The sequence below is a fragment of the Mastacembelus armatus genome, chromosome 12 (assembly GCF_900324485.2).
Source record: "Mastacembelus armatus chromosome 12, fMasArm1.2, whole genome shotgun sequence".
Lineage (NCBI taxonomy): Eukaryota > Metazoa > Chordata > Actinopteri > Synbranchiformes > Mastacembelidae > Mastacembelus > Mastacembelus armatus.
The window spans coordinates 7,936,118-7,960,931 of NC_046644.1; the positions used below are offsets into that span (position 1 = coordinate 7,936,118).

The 24,814-nt window shown below is 37.6% G+C and overlaps 1 protein-coding gene across 4 annotated transcripts in view; it reads right to left on the bottom strand.

Annotated features, from left to right (window-relative positions):
• The window catches only part of cntfr (ciliary neurotrophic factor receptor), a 204,246-nt gene that overhangs the window by 73,364 nt on the left and 106,068 nt on the right, over positions 1 to 24,814 (bottom strand). For all 4 annotated transcript variants that reach the window (XM_026298385.1, XM_026298387.1, XM_026298384.1 and 1 more), the window contains one exon: positions 17,834 to 18,067. In XM_026298385.1, coding sequence (XP_026154170.1) covers positions 17,834 to 18,067 — 234 coding nt within the window. The remainder of the gene's footprint in view (positions 1 to 17,833; positions 18,068 to 24,814) is intronic.

Sequence of the window (24,814 nt, forward strand, 5' to 3'; positions counted from 1 at the left end):
ACCAGCACCCAGATCTAATAAGTTCTTCTAATACTGCTTTGAAAAGGGTATTTGATGCTAGAGGTGTTTGACGTTAGCCCGTCATTAACCCTGAGGTCACAGTCCTACATTGTCAGGAAAAAGTCAGAATTTTCTGCACATGGCAAGGAGTAATTTAACATGCACAAAGAGAAGATCGATTTTATTTTTTTTTAAATTTCCACTCAATTTATTTTCGAGCTATCATTCCTATAGCTACTTTGCAGATTACAGGTTGACATACAAACATATTCAGCTTGTAAAATCTGCATTAAGATGATGACATCTACGGTTTGAGTTTTCCATAGTCTCTCTTTTTCTTCCTCTCAGTCTGGTTCACAATGACCAATTTAAGTAATGAAGAAAAAACTAAAGCCTCCAAAATCTAAACACTTACATTTGCATTAGAATGTAATTACACTACAATATGAAATTTAAAATTAGCCTCACCTTATGCTTAACTGCATTAAAATGCTACTAAAATTCAAACTCACTAATATTATGATTAGAGACCTCAGGGTTTATAACAAGTACTGTATGCACACCCAATATACACACAGACTAGGAGCAGCCCCTCAAAACAACTTTTCTCTGAGACATTAATCTTCAAAGAAGTATTACATTTCAAAGTCAAGTATTAAGCCGGTGCCTTTAATTTAGTGTCAAACAGACAACACGCTCATCCGTAATTAGCTGTAGTGTCTAACTCTCAGAGACACTTGCAATAACAGACTGATACATGATTTGAATGTGTAAGTTATACATGTGTACCTGTACATGCCAAAAGCAATCACTTCTTTCAGTTGTTTTCTATAAAGCTGTGTGCTTTATGTTGATGTATCTGACACACTGTGCCCATTCTCAATTGTGTATGCGTACTGTAAGACTGAGTGCGTGTATGGCTCCCTGGGAGTGTTATGTATCTAATTGCTGTATGCTTTAATAATTTACATTCTCTACTCTCTGATGCACATCATTAAGAAATGAGGGAATTATCCCCAGCTGCATGGGTGTGTGTCTATGTGCATATAATTGACAACATATATATGTGTGTGTGTGTGTGTGTGTGTGTGTGTGTGCTAGCTTTGGTGTACACATATATCAATGACAAAGCATATATTGATGGGAGTGTGTGCACATATAATTGGGGAAATCTGCATTTGTGCACATATAATGTATGTGAGCATATCACTCCATGCCTCTCTGTGTACTTGTGAATGTGCGTGTGTGTTCTCTGAACCTCTTCGGACCATTACGGTAAGTGTACATTATTCATTGTGGCCTGCCAAGATCATTATCAACAAAGAGATGGACAGAAGGAAATGAAAGGTTGGTTGGAGGAACAATGGAAGCATGTTTTGTCCTGGTAGATTAATGGCACAGCATTTCACCTTTTGTCACCAACTCCAGCTTAATCATGCTGTATTTTATCTGACTTCCTGGTAGCCAACCACCTGAACCCTAATGTTTTAATACCCCCCTTAAATCTACCCTCAAGAAGCTTCATGGTGAGATAAAACATTATTTTTACTGTTTGACATCATATGTTGTTACGTTATGTGCTATTTTGTTTTACAGCTTACTGCATCATGCTTGATGTACCCATAAGAAAAGCATTACCAAGCACTCTATTGCAAATAAAGGCATCATTTGTTTTCCTGATAGCCAGCCTGGCATATGTGATCTTGACTTGAATGTAAATGTCTGCATGAGCATGAACTGATTGTACCTGGACCTCATTAAGATGGTTAATGATGACTGCTGGCATCTGTATAAGCATATTTTACTCTCTTCTACAGTAATCTACCTTAGCCATTCAATGAAAGTATTCACAGTATGTTAGTACAGCAACAAGCCACTGGGGAAATGGATACCACTTTATTTTATGAGTAATTGCTGAGTAATTTTCAAATAATTTCAAAGCTGTTTCCTGGAAATGTGGTGCTATTCATAAAGAAAAAGGAGACAGCGTTCAGTTGATTATACAGGTCAGTATTAGAGCACCTGATCATGTCCAAAAGCAACATACAGTCATAAACAACCCATTTTCTATAATTACCACATTGTTGCATAGTGATTTCCAGGAAGCTTCCTAGAAAACTGACAGGAAAATATTTGTACAATCAGGAAATGTTGCAAGTCAGGTAACACACAGCTGCTACCCAGCGTGACAGATTGGATGTGGTATTTGTTAAATTGTATTTGTTATTAGCAATTTCACTTCTTGCCCATTTAATATTCCTTCTTTGGTATTTCAAGACATTATCAATAGTCTTGAATTATTCTATAGTAAACTACAACAGTACAATGTTATCATTAATTCTGTCCTCATTTCCCAAAAGCACTGTCGCCTATCTCTCCTTTCACTGTACGTCAGTGCTATAAAATACCATTGGGAAACTCTGCCTAAAGCAAAAGTGAATTTGGTTAATTATTTCTTAATAAGCTTTAGAAAGATAACACAACAGCACTGCACAGGCAAGACAGCATTTTTCAATTTAATGCATCATATGATTGAGACTATGAGACGGGTGGGAAGGACAGAAACAAGCAGGGAGCCAGGGAGGAAAAGCAATTCCAAGATGCTGCATGTAAGATAAGAGAACAGAGTAAAACCATATAGATGCAGGACAAACTGAAAATATATGTAAGGTACATGACGATCCTAGGGCCAAAAGAATCCAGTTTGTATTTCAAATCTAATCTTCAAATGCTCCTGTTGTAACTTTCAAATGATCACACTGAATTTGTGTGATTACACTGCATAAAAATCTGCTACCATCATGACATTTATTGCTACGGAAGCAACACAGGCATAAAAATGTGAAGTAAGGGCACGTTTTCTATCCAGCAACACCTCATTAGTATGGACGTTCAATCCTGTGCGTTTTTCTGGTGCTATCTTCTACCAGCTAGCAGCGACAAGTATGCGTCGTACAAAACACTATCAACAACACAACGGGCTGATATTCACTTGATTGAACTGCCATAATTTATGAAATGCAGAAATCAAGTCTTAAAAAAAAAAATACTTCTGCTGCCCAAGCATTAGAAAAAGTAACTGATTCAAACTGGAGAAGATACATTAGAGATACTGAAGCTAACTGAGAAAAAAATAACACATTAAACAAACAGTGAGAAGAAAGACAGAAAGCAGAGCGAGAGTGAAGAAGAAATGAGAAAAACAGTCCGAGCATGGAGATGAAGGCAGACTCAGTAGACTGTAGTGTTGCTTTGATGATTTCATCTCTGTCTGATTAGCACACAATAACTTCCCCCTCCAGAGATGCTAAAAGAAATCCGAAATGATTTCGTTTTCCGAGTTTTCTGATACCGTTCAACTCTCTCTCTCATGCACCTGCAAACATGTGAACACACATACACACACACCTGTAAGCTCAAGAAGAAGTGTGCATGCTTTTAAACATATACCTAAATTATTTCTCATTCTCTCTCAACTGAAGCAAAGAGCTTGTATGAATTATTCACTTCTACATGTTGTTAATTATTTTGACAGAGTCTTTTGAATATTTATAAAGAAATGTAGGTTAAGTAACACATGTCACCTGCCTCTGACCTCCCCCAACAAGTGTGTTTTATGCACATTAGGCTTCACATTAGGTGTATTATGAAGGTTAATTGCATGGTTCCAGCTCAATATAGTGAGCTCACGTCAGACTTTTGGGAAGTATATACAACCTGCCAAGGTTGGCATATTCTTCTAAATGTGTTATTTTGATACATTTTTTATTTACAAAATCAGCACCTGGGAAATTCCTAAATGCTCTCAGAATTTGGGTTTTGAACAAAGAGGTGTCGATGTATAATTATAATGTGTGTCCTCCTACACAGTGTATGAGACCCATCATCCGTTTTACAAGCATGTAATGTACCAAATTTGGTTTAAAGTGAATGAAATTTAAAATGGGAAAGTGTTTCTGAGGGGGAAAGTTTTCTCTGTGTACTATTTCCCATTAGTTGAAATTACTCTGGACTATCTGAGAGTGAATGCTCCTCCTCCTGCACATCCAGCATAGATAATCAGATGCAGATACTCAATCTCACTGTGAATCCAAGACTAGTTTCACACCTTTGATGGGGTAATAGAGAAAAAGACATTTTCATTAGCACTCTCAAAATGCAAACTGACAAGAGTACTTGTAATGTACATTATTACAGTGCATGCCTATTCATGTCACTGTGTGTTAGAATATTGTTTTACATCAGACAAGCTCAATTGCTCACTTACAATTCCTCACTATATGGAACATGTGCCTCATTTGTGTAACTGCTCAATGTTAAATACATTGTGGTGACATCCAATTTTAACGTATTTTAACGAATGCATGATTATTAGTAATTTAAAGTGCTTGAAGTGTACAACCAAATGCACACGCACAAACTGTCTAACACACACACACACACACACACACACACACACACGTGATGACATGCACAACTCAAAATGTGCCAAGCACAGCGAGGTTCACACATCCACTATCTGTAAAACAGTTCATTAGACTTGTTATGAGCATATTTTACATGTGTCTATGTGGTTGCCTGTATGTATGTGAGCATGCTGACTTTTTGAAGCACAGCCTGCACAAATAACTAGCAAGCTTGTGCTTTCATTGGTGCACACACACTCACAAAACCAATACAGCTCATATTTTTGTCTGGGCCAAGAGCAACATCTCTGTGTTTAGAGATGTTAAGAGTGGCTGATTTGACACAGGAGCTGTGTTTGTGCAGGATTCTTTTCATCTGCCCACTGCAAGATGTGTCTCTACATGTGTGAAGGGCATGTGTATGTGCATGTGTGTGTCAGTGTGTGTATCTCTACATCCAGAAGGCAGTATTTGTTTGTCCTAAACACAAGCACTTCTTTGACTTTTCATATCTTTTTTTTCTGAAGCTTTCTTTTATATGATGTATCAATTTTAACTATTGCCGGTGTTTATATTTCTATAGATTTAGTACCAGTTAGCTCTAAATCTTAAGAGCATATAAGCCCTATGTACTTTTTTACACCACACTGTCTTTTGAATATATCTTTACATTGCACTTGTCATGTTCACCACACTTTTACCTACTACTGTACCTCTTTTTCCCTGTCCATGCTTCTTTCTCTCTCCCTGTCTCATCCCATGCTGTTGTGTTTTCAGTATATCTGTCCTTTGGGAGCATCCCATTTCACCACAGTCCATGCTCACAGCTCGCTGGTCCCCAGAGAGAGTGGACCAACAAGTTGTTGTAACTGAGACAACTCCATAAGGACAGCAGTACTGTGGCTATATCTTAATATGTGATGTCTTGCAAAAACACGACATTACAGACACATATAAAGGCTCTTACTACTAGAACTGCTATTGTTAGTAGAGTTACTACCAGCAATAGTGTGATGCTATACATCTAATCATTTTGTTACTACATTTTTAGGCCTGTTTAAAAAAGGTTAACTACAACTACTACAACTTCATTCTCACATTTCACCACTGCTACTCCCCAGACTACTTTGTCTACAATTCACCCTGCTAAAAGTTCAGCTACCACTACTGTTTCTTAAAATCTGACTATGGGTACTGCCAAAGAAACTATTGCTAATACTACTAATATTTCTACTATTACAGTTTTATTTCCCCTTTCTACTGGGTTGATGCCTGCCACTACTCGGGGTGCTGTATTTTTCTATGTAACTACAGAGGTGCTATGCAGTTACTAAAATTGTTTCTGTTACTGGTACTAGAATGAATTCATACCCTATGCTAAGTATGCATATATCGTATGTACTGTATATGATGCAAATGCAAAATGCACTGGGAACATATGCTCTGTTGCCAGAGAAACTGTTTCACCAAAACTCATAAGATATACTGCACGAGTGTTTAATTAGACTGCAGTCATTTTTGCTAGGTATATCAAATAAATTGGCGCCTGAGTGTGTCTATATAAAACAGTGCATTATCCTTTGGGAACTTATATAGTACATAAACTACACAGGTGGTGGATGAAAAACCACGAACACCTGTGCATTATAATGCCATCCAATGAATGCCTTTGCAATAACAATAGCTTGGTTTGGCTCATTATCTTAAATAGTTATTATATAGATATACACTTCCAGCTAGATAATGCCTTACCTCACAACATGAGCTTCACAAAGCAACGGCTTGTTGTAGGGTTTGTTATTAAAAACATACAGGTGGTTATGTTATGTTTAGACTTCTTTATATGAGACACTACTATATCAAAAGTTCTTCTCTCCTGGCTCCTTCAGTCACACCATAAAGTTTTTTTTGTTTTTTTTTTGCTGACAGTAAATTAGCTGATCAAGGCTGATTTAAAATGAAACAGTCACCGGGTTCATTATCTTACTCAAAGCCACTTTGAAATACATGAATTATTACTGTCACAACATTAGTTGGTTTCACTGAAGACATCTTTCTTTGTTACTATAGAAGCAAGGTGCAGCAGAATACATTCCTAGAGCTTAAAGGGCTAGCAGTCGCTCTGTATATTATCATCAGTTTATTAAGTCATTGAGTGAGTGAGAAACAATCCCCTTTGAAAGCTCAGATTAATTTGCTGCATCAAATAGAAATGGCCCGAATAGACCAAATGGGGAAGTCACTTTTATCCTGAAGCGTGAAATTATGTTAGGGTCTAGTCCATTGCACACTCACATATAAGGATATATGCTGAAAAAATATAGTAAGAATGCACTGACTTTCAGACATGGATACATATAAGCATGTTGAATTCTACATGGTTTTCTCCCCTGCTCATTTCTTCTTATTCACAGACATGCTCATTGCTTCCCTCTGTACTTCTCTCCTTGTCCCCCACACACCACAGGTTTATTATACCCCCTATATCAGAGCAGGCTTGCAAATGAGAGTCTGGGGATTCTTCCTAATTGGCTTACTTGTGAGCTTTGTAGCACCAATGGAAGTCTAAAAGACAGAGAAGAAAGCATTTTGTATAACTTTAATAAAATATTTGTTGTGAAAGTCCTCATGCACATCATTATGAAATGGAAACATCTCTCTATCAGCAATATTTAATGGGTTAAACTTGCCAATGACCGTGGTAGAATTTAAATTACTATAATGATGATATGTGACAATGTATTTCTGAGTCATGAAACGGTCAAACTGAATATTTAAATATTTATAGTCATACTTCCACCATCTCACACATTATAAGCCTGATTTCAGCTTCAGGTTATGGAAACTTTTGGTGATTTTATGTGTCATTGTTCAGTTTTATGCACAACAGCTTCTTGCAGTTTTTTTTTTTTTTTTTTTTTTTTCGCTGTTTTTCCCAGACTACTCCACATGAACTTTGGAGTTATGAATGCATTATTTTATAGCATGTTTCCACACTAATACCAGGACTTTTAAACAGGTGGGTATATAATACAATAGAGAAGATGCAGCAAAGGAAGTGAGAAACATGAATTTATCTATCAGCAAAAATATCATTCTGAACAGACTGAACATAGAAAGAAGAGAGGGTGGTAAACCATGCTCTGCATTAATGTATTCTCTAGGGTTGATGTCACTATGTATGTGACAACCTTTGCAACACTGAAAAATTTCTGTGTGTGCTCTGACAAGCTCCTTTTGTAGACTTTCATTGTCAGGTTTGGGAAGCATTATCTAGAATGGATGTGACAGAGATGGCCGAACATTTCAGCAGGAGTGGACAATTTTACTTCTTTCAAACATCTGACATTTGAATTTCCTTAGCAGCCACATACACACGCACGCACACACACAGAGAAACAGCCGATGAGCATGTTTTCATGGCTATCTGGCCATTCTTTGGTCGCTTGACGTCAACAGAGGAAACTGCTCAACCTCACTGCTGGACACTGAGCCAGAGGGAATATTTCTGGTCAAAGTCTCTCTTTTCCTCTGTCTCTCTCTGTCTCGCTTTCTCTGTCTCGCTCACACACCAGATCGTAAAAGGGCTGAGACAGCCCCAGAAATTTCTGTTGCGCTGGACACTAATCAAGAGGGAACAGGCCTTTACCTTTTTTGGCACAGACACAAAACACACTAGCGACAGCCACTGACGTGCACACGCGCACTCACCAGCATAAAAATGCAGCTGCAATATTTGGCACAAACAAAGCTGTGTCTGCACACCCACAAGGACAGAGTGACAAATTCATATGAAGCACATAAAAAGGCACCCATAAGCAGTGACACCTACATAACACAGCCCACATATATCTACACACACAAAGCACGGACATGCTACATGTCAAGTGTAAGAATGCGGAGCAAACAGAGGAGACAAGATAATAATACAGTCAGGCGGTTTATTCCACTACCTCTAGATGGGTAATTAGAGTGAGAAAAGGAGAGAGATGCACTGAGAGAAAGAAGGAGAGAAAACACAATGAACCCTGGCTCACTGCAAGATGATCTTTTTATAATGAAACAGACGGTCAAAATACACTTTTTGAATCAGAGACAACATTGATCAAATGCAATTCAAATATATTAACACAATGATCAGTTATTTATCAAAAATAAATAATAATAAATAAAGTGTCTACATAAAAGACAGGATGAAAAGGAGACAGAGGAGAATGAGATTAGGGCCAGAAATACAGAAGGAGAAGACACAGCCTCTAAATACTGACAGAGATTGAAAGGTTACAGAAAGTGTGTTAGTGAGAACAAGAAGGGTTAGGACAGCAGCAGCACACTCACTTTACACTGCCAATTACCAAGTATACTTCCATGGTGTTGTTTCATGTGGAGCATCTGAGTGGAACAGAGCCGGGACACTAAAAATTTAATTGGAGCAAGGGGGGCAGCATTTTAGAAAACTAGAAGTGATGCTCCAGCCACTCAAGCTCAGCAGCTCAAGTCTGCTCCAATTGGTTTGAAGGTCCCAGAAAACAAAACCATGCGCCTCATGCTGTTGACGTGGAAATGAATATTGGCATTATTCCGTCTGACCACAGCCCTACATTGCTATATATTAATGTAGCTGTATCCTGCCTTCTTTCGGGGTTGATTTTTTTTTTAACAGTTCACATTCGTTTTTAGCTGAGAAAGTACAGCAGGTATTTTACTTTTTCTCATCACTGCACGCACAATTTCATTTTTTGCTAAATCCTTGCAAAGACCCTGAATCCTGCTTTCTACATGCACTATTTCCTCCGTTAGGCCCGTTTCTAAAACTAAGCTATATAACTTAGTTCCCCACCACTTCAGCATCTTCCCAGAGATTTTTTTTACTACAGCAAGCCAACCTAAACTGCATTTACGTTAGTGGCTTTATCCTCTTCATCTAACCTGTCTGAGTTTTTGCACAGTCGCTTGAACTCTCTCTGTAGCCTGTTTTATTCTGCTTGATCGTTCTTCAAATTCACAAAATATGTCATTTACTTCTATCATGCAATCACCAGCCAAACTACCAGTCTCCACTTCCTTAAATTGTTACATTGTCTGCTTTTGTAAAGTGAAACTAATTTCGCTAAAATCACTTTTATTTTTTTTACAGGCTTTTGCTATAGACTCAGAAAATGTGCATAAACAGGTTCAATAAAGTTAATAGATATATTTTCTTCATATAATGTAAAAGCCTACCAATTCTGAGGAATAGATTTGCAAATGAAACACCATTACGGCCTTTCTTGTGAAATGATACCATTAAATGAGATGAGATGTTATGAGTATTTTCTTCAAACTTCTAAAATAAGCCTGAGTTTAATGTGACCAAATTATACACAGACTGATTCAAAACTCTGTGTTTATCTACAAGCCGTAGATGGAGGTTTCAGCCACACAAAGCATACTAACATACATGACCCTCACAAACCAGCAGGTGCAAGATAGAGTGTAATGCTGCAGACTTTGAACTGAGACTTTGAATATACAGCAAACTATAGAGAGAAAGATGACAAGTGAGAAAGAAAGTAATAAGTGATGCTGGATAGACAAGGGGATAGTATAAGAGGATTAGTGGAGGAGAAAGAACAGAATGAGATAGAGACCACAGGATCGGGCTAGAATTTTAAAATATGAGAAATAGAAGTCTGGGAAAACTGCTACATGAGTAGTGGAGGTATGAAAATGTGTAAAAAGGGGGAAAACAGAATAATGGAGTCAGGTCTTGAGAAAAAAAAAAAAACTACCCTGGCTGAGCTTCAAAGAGTATACATTTCTACTTTTCTACGTTAGTGTGTACAGTACATGAGCTTCTTGCTCCCTTACATGTAATCTACAGAATACTGTATACACACATTTGGTCCTATCTGCTATACAGGTGCAAACACTGTTTATAACTTACATGTTAAAGTGCAAAAAATATGAGCATTTTTCTCAGCTCTTAAGGTTGCAGACAATTCTCAGCATAGTCTCTCTTTAAAACAGCAGCATTTAGAGAAAGGAAAAAGGAAAACAATGTGTCTTGCCAGATTACTCCTGATACTCAAAAGATACAAAGAGGCCAAAGCACACAATGACTCTTTTTTTTAATGTCTGAGTTTCTCTCATAGCTCTCCATTGACTTCTTAAACGAAGCCCATTTTACCATTTGCTATGGTTGTCTGCTACAATAAAGTAAAGGGGAGCTGCTGTTGTCCTGCAAATAGAGCAAAAAATGGAGAGGCAAGAAACTGGTGATATGGAGCGGAACAAAAGAGGAGAAACTGTTATGGGGGGGAGAGAAAATATGGGAGAAAAGTGAAAATAATGCTCATGGTGACTTTCCAGATGTTTAGTATAGGGCCTAAGATACACAAGATCTGCTTAACAAAATGTAAAAACCATGGGAAATGAGAGAATGAAATTTATTACTGCATTTCTTTTACAAACTCCTACTGAACAGAAACTTGGAGAACCAAAGCGCGTTGTTTTTACATTTACATTCTCATCAAGCCTCCCAGGTCATCAACCTACTTTTATTTTATTTTATTTTATTTGACCTTATACATTACTGATTCCTGCCAGAAACTAATATTTTTCCTTTAGAAGTCTGAAGAGAGCTACAGAAATATTCCTCTGAAGCTGCAGAAAGTCATGGTGTTGGCTCAAGGACAACGGTGGCCAAAATCCTCTGTACTATAAATCTGAACCTCATAAATCTGACGCAGTTGTTCACTCTCTAAATCAATGTTTAGATACATGAATTCTGTTTCCTTCAGTTCTTTATAAATCATATAGACAGTACGAATATTTTGAGACAATATTTCTACCATATTGTGATCATGATTTACGTTAATTAATCAAGCTATTAAGTAGTTGAATTTCGGTCCTTCCAGTCCTTCATTTCCAACCAAGCATTCAAATTTTGAAGATTTCACAGCGTCCCAGCAGACTGGGGCAGCTTTTCTCATTGATAGTGGCGAAACCCGAGAGAGCAGCCGAGGTTGAAATCTGCTCAATTCAATTCTAAAGTCGCCTAAATCCTCCATGCCCTTCTATTTATTATAACTGACCAAGTAGTGGGACAAACAGGGGGAGTAATTAAAATAGAAGCTGAGGAGCTCTAGCACTGGCCTTATATGTGGGGCCAACTACTTCGCGGTTTAAACAGGAAGTCCCCGAGGACATGGACCTATGCGAGTTCACCCTCCTCTACAGTGATCTGTCTGTAAGGAGACAAGACAATTCCATTACCCAGTGATGTAGCATGAGTCCCCTGAGTGTGTGTGTTGGGAGATACACACAAAAACAGGCTGCCCAGGGAGAGGAAATAGATATCAGTTGGTATGTGCGCAGAAATAAGATGCCTGAGGGTGAGAGATGTACATCAGTCAGACATGAGAACTCACTCCTACTTCAACTCATCCTCAGCCAATGTAATTTTACCTAAATAATTTCCCTGTTAAGTTTAGGTTGGAGGCTATACATAACCACAAACTGCATGTTCGCTTCATCTGTATATCACCTTATCATTTAACCCTAATACTGGTGATGCATGCAGTATTCATTTGCTGTGTAACACCACCAATGTATAGCCACCACACACACACGTCACTTAAATTCAGATGTTTAAAGAGAGTACATTTTGCTTTAAGTCAGCTTTCCTGTTTTCTAACATTTTTAGTAGTTTTTTTTTAAAACACTAACCACATGTACACACACAGACACACCTTAACTCAAACCAAATGGACGTAGCCTCATAACCCACCCACTGGCGGGGAGGACTTCTGCTATAATTTTAAGTGTTGGTAGAAAAAAAAAACAAACTATGCTGCAACATTGTTTACATTATGGCACTGCTATGATCTGAGAGCTGCTCAGACTGTATTTGTTTACAAGAATGAGTCAATGTCTAACCTAGAACCCTCTTTCCTACGTGGTGTTTTATGGTATAAACTCCTCACTAAACAGACTCCACTCCTGCACAAAACAGACATGTTTTTTCTTCATTATGGATGTTTAAAATCTTGTCATTACAGTAACGGGAGTGTGCTGTCTAGTGTCTGGAGTGCCCCATGAATTATTTGTCAAGAATTTTTGGGAAAAAAGAAAAGGGTATCTCTTGTCTAGTGTCATCTGGCAGGCTGAGTGACTGGTCGGCACACTGAGTGGCTGAGTGGCTGGCTAATGGGCTCTGAAGATAGGGAGTGATCAGCAACAGAGCTTTTAGATATGCACGGCCTGATGTTTGGAGGGCCATCGCAATTTCACAGCTCTACGGCAAATCATCGAATTGAGGAAGAGATGGTTACCGCTGAAGAGGACACAGCTTGTGTGGTATCAACCTTTTTCCATTTCAGCTAGGTCTTCATTTCAATCACTGCTCACGGCCATTTAAAATTCATGAATTATGCTACTTTTAAAGGAAAAAAAATATGTCTGCAGGTGTGAAAAGGGTATGGTAAATTTACTCAAAAAATCATCCCCAAAGCACACTACTCAAATGAAACAATGGCTGAAACAGCAACAAAGATGTAAATAGCGAACAACTTTTGATTGCATTTACTTGTCTGGCTATGCTTAGATACAGTACATGTAATACAATCACACATGCATACTGCAGATTCACGCATACACACAGGTACACAATCTGTTTTATCCTGTCCTGCTCTTTTTACCCTAATTCTATTTTATTTACTCATTTGTGTGGCTGCTGAGCATGTCTATTATTATTATTATAATCTTCCCATGTCAACTGCTAATAAGTAATAAACACATTACTTAACTAACCTGTATGACAGAACATGTTTTAATACCTTAATATGTAACTCCCAAGATACAATCAAGCGACTTAAGCATAACTGGTGCGATACCTTCCGGTTTGCTAATTGTCTGACTGTTTACTAGTAGACTATGTCTTGCAGGCTGGCTGTGTGACAGGTCACCAGGATGACTAGCTAGATATATGACCATCTGCAGTAGATGTTGTTAGCTGGGAGGTGCAGCCCATGTTGTGATGCTATAAGTTGTTTAGCCAATGGCCGCTGAAGACAGCAACATATAGAAGAATGGTCAAAGCCAGAAATGGCCAGGATTGCAATAATTTATCCATTCCCCATAATCTGTCCAGCTATCATTTGTCTTTCTGGAAGAGTCTTCATGGGAAACTTTTCTATACACTCTGGCACAATACCATCTTTCCACATGTGTATCGGACTAACGTGCACGCACAGACACGAATACTTTCTTCTATCCATCAACATACACATACTATACATGCCAGTGCACAAGTTAACATTTATACATACTTTCTAAGATTTTTAATAGCTGTAGTGTGTAATATATAAGGTGATACACATAATTTAAACATTCTACAGCTATATAGTGTTAAAATTATGAAGAGAAACAGACTTCACAGCGGCACTATAGTTTCACACAGACTCCTGCTGATATTATGTTGACACACCTGGAAAAAGATCACGAATGTTCCAAAAAATTTGCCGTGAAGGTAGGGCAAGCACACATGCACACAAACGGGTTACAGTGTGATGTCTTCTTTTCTTAATGCAACCCAGTGTAAACACACAGTTAACAGATGCTGCCTCAAACTACAAGCCAAGACACACAGACAAAGAGCAATGGAGGGACAGAGGATGTACAGCATCTGCAGACAGAAGGGCACAAGAGATGTTGTTGGGAGGAGAAACGATACTGTAGAATACTGTAGAAGGATATACATCAAAGTGACAAAGAGAAAAGGCAAGGACAAAGAAATAATCACAAAGTTTGGGGAACAGAGACTCAAAAGAATGAAGAACATTTTCAAAAATCATAGACAGATGGCTCCGTGCTATTCTCCCGACACTTTTATCTATGTAAAACATAACAAGCCCCTGGTGTAAGTCATAAACACTGCATTAAATCAAACTAGCATGATGGTAATCACGACAAGTGTAGCCTGTCATGATGTCATTATCACTCTATCTGCTTAACACTTCAAAGTTTTGTAGGTGGTAGTTAACATAATGAAAAATATGGACAGAAAAAAGAAAGAGAAGAATCAAAAGAAAAGAATGGAAATAGCAAGAAGAGAAAGGAGGACAGAGAAAGACTGAGAGATACAGTGTGAGATGACAATCAGAGTTTCTGTAGTTTGAAAGGTAGAATTAAAGTCGATGGTGCCCTAGTGTGTGCCTTGAACCTGTCATAAAATCACCAACTGTTATCAAGGCAATTACATTCACTGCCAGGTTAGACCACTAAGGTATTGTTCTCACAAACTTGTAATTCACCCCTGATGAATAGTTACACAATGTAACTCTGCTTCTCTCTCTCTCACACACACACACAGACTGTTTGAGACCACCAAAGTGTCATTATGATGCAGAAAATTACCACTGGTGAATAGAAGCGCACACACTCAGACACACGCACAAGCTTGAACATAGACATGCTGTCCATGTTTCTCTATCTTGATCCTCCCCCCACCACACACACACACACACACACACATGCACGCACACTCAGACACAAACATATTCTGTTCTGTTTATGCAATGCATCATTCACCCTGCTGACATAATCTACCATAACATAAAACTCTCATCAATTCAGTATTATTTCAGCATTCAGTAATTCATCATTGCTGATATGATTAACCAAACTGTCACACTCCCACACAGACCCATTAATCAATTTGCGTGGAAATGTTACATTTAACATGAGCGTGGAAAATATCTTGATGGGTGGTGCACTCCGCTTTATATTGATTCTGGTGACAAGTGAAAGGAATCAGAAAGGTGTGGTTCCCTATTTAGATGACCACGTTTTCAAAACAGTGATTTTGTCCCGATACTTTGTCTTATTTTTACACTGAATTAGCTATATTTATCTGTTTGTTTTAATGTCATGTGGTGACTTTGTGATGACTCTGCGCAGACAAGACAGCAGGACCAGTCAGCCTTTCTTTCAATCTACCTTTCTCTGATTTAGACCTGTGGGGGACTCTATAACAGTGTCAAAAAGAAGAAAACTGGTGTGGCCTCATATTTTTCAGTGTCATGGGAGGGATGAATCAAGTTTTTATTCTGCAGTGTATCAGACATTGTCACTTACGGTATCGTTCTGAAGTAGCTGATGCCAAAGGGATCTCCAATTTCACCTGCTAGCCAGCTAGTAGCTGCAGTATGTTTTTTTTTTTCTCCTGTTGTAATGTAATTCAAAATGCTGCATATTCATTACACAAACATACTCAATTGACAAGAGGTGGAAAATAATTACTTGTGAAATGCTGTGCAGCAGAGATAATGCACAAGTGCATCCCTGTTTTCTTTACCATATTATGAAAGCATTATGTCACCTTTGACTAAATGTTTTTTCTCAAACCTGTCACTGAAAAACAGACCGGCAGCCATCAATCATGGCGCATTACTGCAAGGACAAATGTATTCAAACAGCCGAACTGAAGCAGAAAGGAGGAGGTCCAGGCGAAGATTAGAAGAGGCAGTTGTCACAATAAATCTGAAACATTAGTGGGTGTAATGTAAATTAAACAGAAAAGACAATGTACTGTTTTTGCCTACTAAATAAACCTAGTGGTGCTTACTATATATATATATATATATATATATAACTACAATACACTGTCAATATTCAGATTATTATTCATTCATGTATTGTTATTAGTAAAAATAAACAATGTTGTTGTTTTCATCTAATGTTACAATTAGTCATGCAAAATCAGGCATTAATAGTATCCATGAGAAAACCTTTTATGGTGGCCAAATACTTCAGTACCTGAGTACTTTCATTAAATTGTGCAGTTTAAAAAGATAATTTATGTATGAATAAAGATTTTTCACTTGAGCTAAATACCACATTTAACAAAGGTGTTTTCATTATTTCCCTTCATTATCCTCAGGGGTACTTGTCATTTACAAGTCTATCCTATCTCAACACCATTATTATGCACAGACTTGGTATATAAAACCTTCAACATCAGAATAATGGATCTCAAAGGAGACCATTGCCAACTCACAGGCCACTATGACATACCGTTAAATTTAGCTTTTGTATGATTATTAAAATGCACAGCAGTAACAGCAAAATGACCAAATGTCAGTTTAGCAACTAATCATGAGGTGTGTCTTCCTGTAAGGACTGTTATCACGACAATTCAGGTTTTATATTAGCATTTAAATTGAAATAAAACAGCCTTTCAAATATTATAACTTACTATCAAGGGTTTTACTGTGCAAGCAACAAAAATATGAAAAGGGTACTCTAATTAATGGTAATCTTTATTAAACAGCATCTTGGGAAGGTGGTGGTCAGCTGCATGCAGTTTAATCATCGAGTCATTATAACAACACGAAGTCATAAAGAATCTGTGACACCGTAAGTAAAGCTATGGGCAGAAATAAGATGGCCTGAAATTCTTAAAATGTATTCCTGTCTTTACCTTAGCAGCATGCTTTCATTATCGTAAGTACTGTTGCACAGACTGATGTTAAACCCACAGAAGTTAATAAACTTATACACAAGTTGGTGGCTTAACATGCACACCAAATTAATGCACTGTGCACGTGCCCAGCCATAAATCCTCTCTTTTTCAGTTTTTGCTTAAAATATTTTAAAGAGGTGTTGATTCAACTGTAGGATAATTTTGAAAGAGCTGTATTGCAATATATAAAGAGATGCTTATGTTACTTAGGCAAGCCTCACTGCTATAGCTTGGTTGATAACAACAAAGACCGGCCTGGAGAAATTCCTTTATCAAGTAAAAACAACATAAAATCAAACTTGTGTCTATGATTAATAAGAGTAACTGTACAGAACAATACAGGGCACTGTGCGTGCAAACTATTATCAACATATATGTAAAAGGATGGAGTTTGTCCCAGGTAATGTTGACAAGTCCTTGGCATCCCCAACAGTTAATAATGAATGAGTTAGACCTGTTTGAAAATGGTCTACATTTTAGCTTATATCTTAACTGTGCAATGCCAGTAAAGTGTAGGGTGCAACACAGTTTTCAGATATAGTGCAACTCCACCACAATAGTCAAGATAAGCCCATTTGTATTTAAACAGAGCCTCCAGGACAGCTATAAAAAATAATTATAAGCAGTACATTTCAATGGTACTTGAGACTGTAACCATTAATTACAGTTGCAAGCCGAGTTTTATGTAGTATTTTTGTGTTTTTACATATACAAGTTAAAATCATTATTAATTCATGTATTTATTGTAGAATTGTAATCCCACGTGTGGAGTTGCACCACATCTTTTATTTTTTTCTTTTGTTTAATTTTTTATTATTCTTTTTCTACTGCTGCAATGATCCGGTTTTCCCTTTGGGCTGATTACATATTCATTGTGTTTTGTTTGAAATAATGTTCGGCAGGCAACTGTTTGGCTACTTACTGCCAATGTGGAGAAAGATGGTGTCGCGCCTCTCTCCGTGTGGGTTCTGAAAGCAGCTGTACAGTCCGTTGTGACTCAGGTTCACTTGGGTCAGGATCAGTCTGGGACCTTCTAGACGATGCTGGGCCTTCACATCGGTCCCATTCACCTTCCAGGACACTGACGCATCATTGTCCAGGGAGCCGCACTGCATAGTAACGTCACTACCCATTCGCTCATACTGGTTCCTAGCAACTGGGAAGAGGCAGAAGCAAAGACATAAGTGTTTGTGATATTAATAGCTAATAAAAGGTGCAATATACATAGTCAAATCAAACAAAACGGCATATTCAACAAGCAAAATATTGAACATTTTTTTGCATATTGCAAATTGTCATACAGATTCCCAGCTACTTGAAAACATTAGGAATAAAGGTATTATTGAACAGCAGTTTATAAATGGAAATGAAAAATAATTTTAAAGTGAAGATGTTTTGTTCTCTTCATTGACTTGTGTTTTCTGGGCTGCCTTTGCCATTGTCAATCAAAGTTTATTTATACAGCACTTAAAAAACAACAAAAGTTGACCAAAGTGGTATACAAAAAAAAAAAAAAAAGTTTTAGTTAAAAGACGAGCACAAGCTAGTGGCAAAAAAGCTACCTCACTACAATGCCTACCGAAAAAACCCAATACCTTAGTCCACAGGTTTGGTAAAGTTGTAGAGAACCATGACCCTGAAGGTTAAGGGATATATGTGAGCCTAATGGGAGTCTTAGCCAGGACACTGGGGTTAGCCCTGCTCTGTTGGACTGAAGACCTCAGATTAACACTTAAACACTGAGGATCAACAGCGCAACAAGACATAACAATAAAATATTGATTTTCATCCTAGGAAAAGACCTCATTTGTAAAGAAATGAAAAAAAATGCCCCCACTGGCCTGACATCAAATCTTGTCAAGCTCCTGGTGTCTCTTTCCCACTGTCTGTATTTTTGTCCCCTCCCTCCTTTCTTTCTCAGCATAGACGCTCTCATTTTGCTGCTTTCCACATGACCTGACTTCCTTCTCTCCATCTCCTCAGACGTGCTTCTTAACGCAGACAATACAGATGTCAGCCTACTGTTCCATGTATATTTCATGCCCCATAACAGAGCCATCTATATTTAATAAGACAAGATCCCTGTCCCCAGCAACATTAATCTGACACCGTTTGTTCTCTTTCTGTTTGTCGTTCTTTCCCCCACAACCTTCCTAGCCCTTCCCTCTCTGTTCTCTCTGTCTATAATTTATTCTTTTTTTTCCACTTCTGTCCATTCCATTTATCTCCATGCTTTCCCAGAGTCCAAATAATGTGCGTGCATATGCATGTTAGTGCCTAGAAATGCCATTTTCCTTTGATCTCCTCCTCTGTTGAGTTACTTTGAAAGGATGTGCAACTTTATTTACATAAAAAGTTATTTGCATCTTAGCAAAAACCATAAAGTTTGACTTTGATGTTAGCTTTGATGATGCTGCTGGTGCCCTTGTGCTTTATGTGACAAGTGTAAAGAGGAGAGGAGAGGAGAGGAGAGGAGAGGAGAGGAGAGGAGAGGAGAGGAGAGGAGAGGAACTTTCCTGCAGTATTGTAATTCAGTGAACATCCACATCCTTTCTGGGAAAAAAAAAAAATCATAATTCTACAGGATATGCTGTAAAGTCTTATTAAATCTACTACGTCATCAAAGCCAGAGAACACATGATTCAATACTTTAATAGTTTAGAAAAGATCCCTACCTAAAATTCCTTTCATCGCCTTTAGGTGGCATTAAATTGTTATCATAGTAGGAGAGTGAAATCTTAATGCTTTTCCAACTGAAGTCATGTGAAAGGAGTATTTAGAAGTCAGGCTAGAAAAAATAAATTATGAGGAGCATGCCCCTTAGAATATTTTGCTGAAGTAACCTTTTTATAAATGTCCTTGAGACTCTCTACATAGTGTTAACTCTTTGACCTCTTCTCTTACCCCCCTCTGTGACACATCCCATTCTTCTCATCCTTTCAGGTTAAATCACTCTCTTTACTTCTGTCCTTTCCCATATCCATTCATCTCTCCAGCCTTTGCTCCTTCTGTAGCCCTCCTCTTTATTTCCGTCCTCTCCTTTTAAGTTCTTCTTACTCCAAAGTTCACTTTCTCCTCCTCCTCTTTCTGGTTCTATCTTCATTTCATCCCACCATCTCCTTTCTTTGCCTCCTCCTCCTTCCCCAACATCTGTCTCTTTCCACGTCCTTTCTCACCTCATTCCTTTCATTTATTTCAGTCTGTTTCTCATTTTTGTGTTTTCCTGTTCTTTGCCCTTTGCAGCTAAACTCTGTAGCGGTGCACATAAGACATCATTTAAGGAGTGTTTCATTTAAAAATAAAAAAATGGACTAGTTTCCAGTTGGTATGGAAACATAATGCAGTAAACAGATATAACGTTGTGTTAAGGCTAGAGTTTGACAAATGTTGTGCAAAATGTTCCACTGTGACATTTTCTCCAGCTATGAGCTAAGTCTTGATTCCGACTGGTTTAAATTATTCAGACAACCCAGAACATTTTATTCTACCTGTTGGAGAATGATAGAGCTTTCTGCCTTTCTCTTGAGCTGGCACAGCGCAAATATAACATGAGGATAAACCTGGCACTGGCAACTAAACATGTAAATGACAGATCACTGAAAGTTGAGCCATGGCCATGAAAAATAGTGGTTTCCTATTGGCTGGGAGGGATAGGTTCAATTTTCACTAAATTTATCACACCTTTGGTTACCATAGTGATGATATTGCTGCTTGATGCTGCCAATCACATACTTTCACTGAAAGGAACCTAATCACCCATTAAACACACTATGGCTGGATTTTGGTTTCCTGTATGTGGCTAGGGCATAGAAATGACCAGAACAATAAATCTGTCCATTTTTCCTGCCTGTGTTTATAAAGAAAAGATCACAAACATACATTTTTCTAGTAAAAATGGAAAAAATTCCTACAATAGCCGTGGCTCATGTGAAGGCACAGAATTGTTATATTTCTGACTTACTCAAAATAAATTACAATATCATTGTTTACTCTAATGAAAGAACATGTTATTAGGGCTGCTACTTAAAATTATTATGCCTATTGTTTTTTGATTAACCATTTTGTCTATAAAAAATTCTAGTGAAAAATGCCCATCACAATATCTTGGATCACAAGGTGATGTTTTTAAATAGTCACAGACCTGAATATGTTAAATATTCTATAATGTAAGACCAGGAAAAGAAGTACATCCTGTCATCTGAGAACCTGGAACCAGAAAATCTTTGCAAATTTGCCTGTGAAATACGATCTGAGCCATTAAGCAATTATCAAAATAGTTGCCATTAAGTTTTTTAAATTACCCGCTGCTCACCTTTCCCTCTTTTCTCTCCATCTACTGAAACTACTGCATTTATCAGGTACAGTACATAACCAATCATAGCTATTCTGTGAACATGCGACACTTGCATAATACACATAATGGCATTACAGAATACACAGGCAAAAACACACCCATGTACTCACTAACACATACACGTAGGCTCCCACACCGCCCTGCATAATGTCCTCATGCCTCATCACCATACAGACAAGCAAGCCTTATAACCATAATGACATTCAGCTCAAGTGCTATTGATCTCTTGGTAATAGACAGGGCATAGTAAGCAGTGTTGGGACACTGTTATCCCCTACCAAATGAGAATGATAATCAACAATGTCCTTCACAAACCTTCAATTGTACTAGTTTTACTCATTATTCTACATATTTATGTTGATGCCAGCTGACACTGACACTAATGAATAAAAACAATCTATGACCCTCCTAGAGGCAAATCAGATGAGTTATTTAGATATGTTTTCTACACTGCAATAAAGAAGTCAAACAGCTTATATGAGTGATGAAACAACAATTAAAAACAGAAGACAGATCAAGGACACTGGTACAGTGGTTTGAAAGTAAATAAGTACCTTTACCCAAGCACAATTTTGAGGTGAAGTACACTACTTTAGTATTTCTATTTATTTTTGTTAGCCTAGTTTATAATTCTACTACTAAGTATTTCTTCCACCACTGCCTACCTACATTTGAAACATATTTGTGTATATTGCCGTATTTGGCACACTATAAATCACACCGAAGTCACTTTCAGCAAAAACAGCCTTGTTGAACAGAAAAAAAAACATATATAACTCACTTTGGTGTATAAGTCGCATTTCTAATTATATTAATTATAGTCTAAATTAGCCTGTAAAGAACGTAGGCTAGACATAACAAGCAGAAGCACATTACTGAATTCATTCATCTGTGTAAGTAATGTTCAACAACTGCGCCAACATCAGGGAGAAGGTGAAGCGGCGCTTCCACCTCTGAATGCCAACACTCACTCCAAACTTTGTTTCAGTTGCAGACTTTATTACCATCAGCTTCAAATCTGCAGTATAGCTTTTTCACTTGTGTTATACTAGCAGCTGTAGTTTATCGTGAACATAAGTGTTTTTTCTTTTTCGCAGTACAGTATTATCTTCAATTAAGTCAAGAGTGCCATCTAATACTAATGACTAATCGACAAAATGACTGTAAATATACACATATAAGTAGCTTCACTATATAAGTAACAATACAAGCCAGAGCAGTAAAAAAAGTGTGATATATAGTCTGGAAAATACTTGGAATGTGTCAGGGTATTAAAATTTACACCACAAATCAGTGAAAAGCACAGTTGTTTTTAATATCACTGTTATTTAATTGTGTGTGTGTTTTTTTATTTTATTTCTTATGCTCAACAACAGAAGACTCATTCATATGCATACAGGTAACCTAAATAAGTGAATATAGTAATGAATCATTTAAACACATGCACCCCAGCAGACGCAGCAGTCAATCATGCAAATGTCTGCTGCACATGCTGTTCGTACACACATAAAAGTAATTTAAAAATCAAGTCAATGCCTCAAGGCTTTAATACCAATTATGTCAGGTCTAAGTTCCACAGAATTTTAAGACATTGGTGAGAATTTCTTTTATATGGTTTGGTCTGGACTATGTGTTGGAACACACTCGTGTAATGTACATACAGTTGTTTTTACAGTGTGGAAAAATAACAGGACAAGCTGGGGCTCAAAGGGTTATGGGGAAGACAATTTTTTCCATTACAGCAAAGTTGAACTTTTTCCTGTTATTGGGAATCTGCAGTGCACTGATGATCTTAGTTCTCATACAGCCTCGGAATCTTTCCCCAGAGCGGTGGATTACCATAAAATATTATATTATGAGTTCACTGACCTGCAGGACAACAGCCCTTGGACAATTACATTATGTCCAAAGGCTATATTAAAACAAAATGAACGTATAGACACAGACCCATGGGCAATGACCTGCATATGTAGGTCCATGAGATGCTTACTAAACTGACATACTGGTAAGTGGGAAACACACGCACGCACACACACACACAATGCAGTGTTAGTCAGAAGGAGAAATGCTGGAGGGTCAGATTCTATGTCCCTGTGTGTTTAGCATACCAGTGAAGGTCAATAAGAACAGCTGTAGTAGAGACCAAGTCAAGTACATGAGGGAGTTAGTGACAGAAAGAAACAAGAAAAGAAAAACTGAGAAGGGAGAGAAGGAGAGAAATCAGTAAAAATTATGGTAGTAAAGTAAAAGAAAAAGGCTGTGGGATGTAGTGAAAAGAAGGCAAGGGAGATGGAAACAGAGAAAGAACGTGTGTTGCTTCTTGACAGAAGGATGCTCATATATTAATTCTTTCATCTTTTGCACCTTGATTAACCGTAATTCAACCAGAAAGATCAATTAAGGTCAAATTATCATTAGCTAAGTGTCAGAGAGGATATTCATCAGGACAAGTAGCCCCACTGTTTGATTAGCTGATTAAACACTGCTAGAATTACTTGCTCAAACATTAAATGCCATTGGGCACGACACTGTTATACGTTTCCCCTGCAACATCATCAAACACCTATTGATGAAGTGTGGACATTTACTTAGAGGAAGACATTAGCTTAAGGCTTACTAAACATACAGAAAAGCTTTAAATAATGTGGGACAGTGCCTGAGATTTACAGAGAACAGAATAAACTACATCTTCACAAATACTTATCTAAAGTATAAGATATAAGATAAGTATATACCTTATCATGACGAGAATACTTACTATAAATAATAAAAAAATATATATATATTTTTTTAAACAGAGCACCATTCAGAGGGTTTTTGCAGCTCTTCACCAATCAGAGGCAGTCTAGCAGTTGCCATGAAATGGGGACAAGTCATTTGCTGCCATTTGTTCTGTGAACGTGGGTAATAGATGAACATATCACCATTTTTCTCCTCTGCATTAAGAAGATTCAGTTCAGAGAGATTTCAGTGAATAAATTAAGCCAAAATTCTGAAAATGAGAAGAACAAAAACAGCATTTTGAACCTTTATTAAATGTTCTTTTTTGCTATACTGTCAAGTAAGCCAAACCAAAATCATATAGACGGCAGATCACAAAACTGCCTAATGAATTGTTTTTGTAGCAGTCAGATGGACCGTGTTAAAAGGCACTGACAAATAATACTGTCCAGACAATATGAAAATTGGATAAGAAAACACGTAAACGGGAAATTCTAGGAACCAAGAGTAAAGGGCCATTTTGTTAAGGTGTGATGACTTCTTTTCCTTCTGTCAGCAAGATTTCACTAGTTTTTACAACAGGTTTACCTACTGGAAAAAAATAGTCTTTCGTCAAATGCAGAGTTTTAAAGTCTACATATATACAGTCTGACAGCTTTCTGAGAACCATCTCTCTCCAGGTCTAAGCTCCTACATGTTCAAAATCAAAGAATAAAAATACATTTAGAATCACACATATGGAGCAAAATATGAATCTTCCTCTGGGTTGATGGAACAGTAGAAAAAAACAGGGTCTCCTACATTGGCAATGTAAGTGCACACACAATG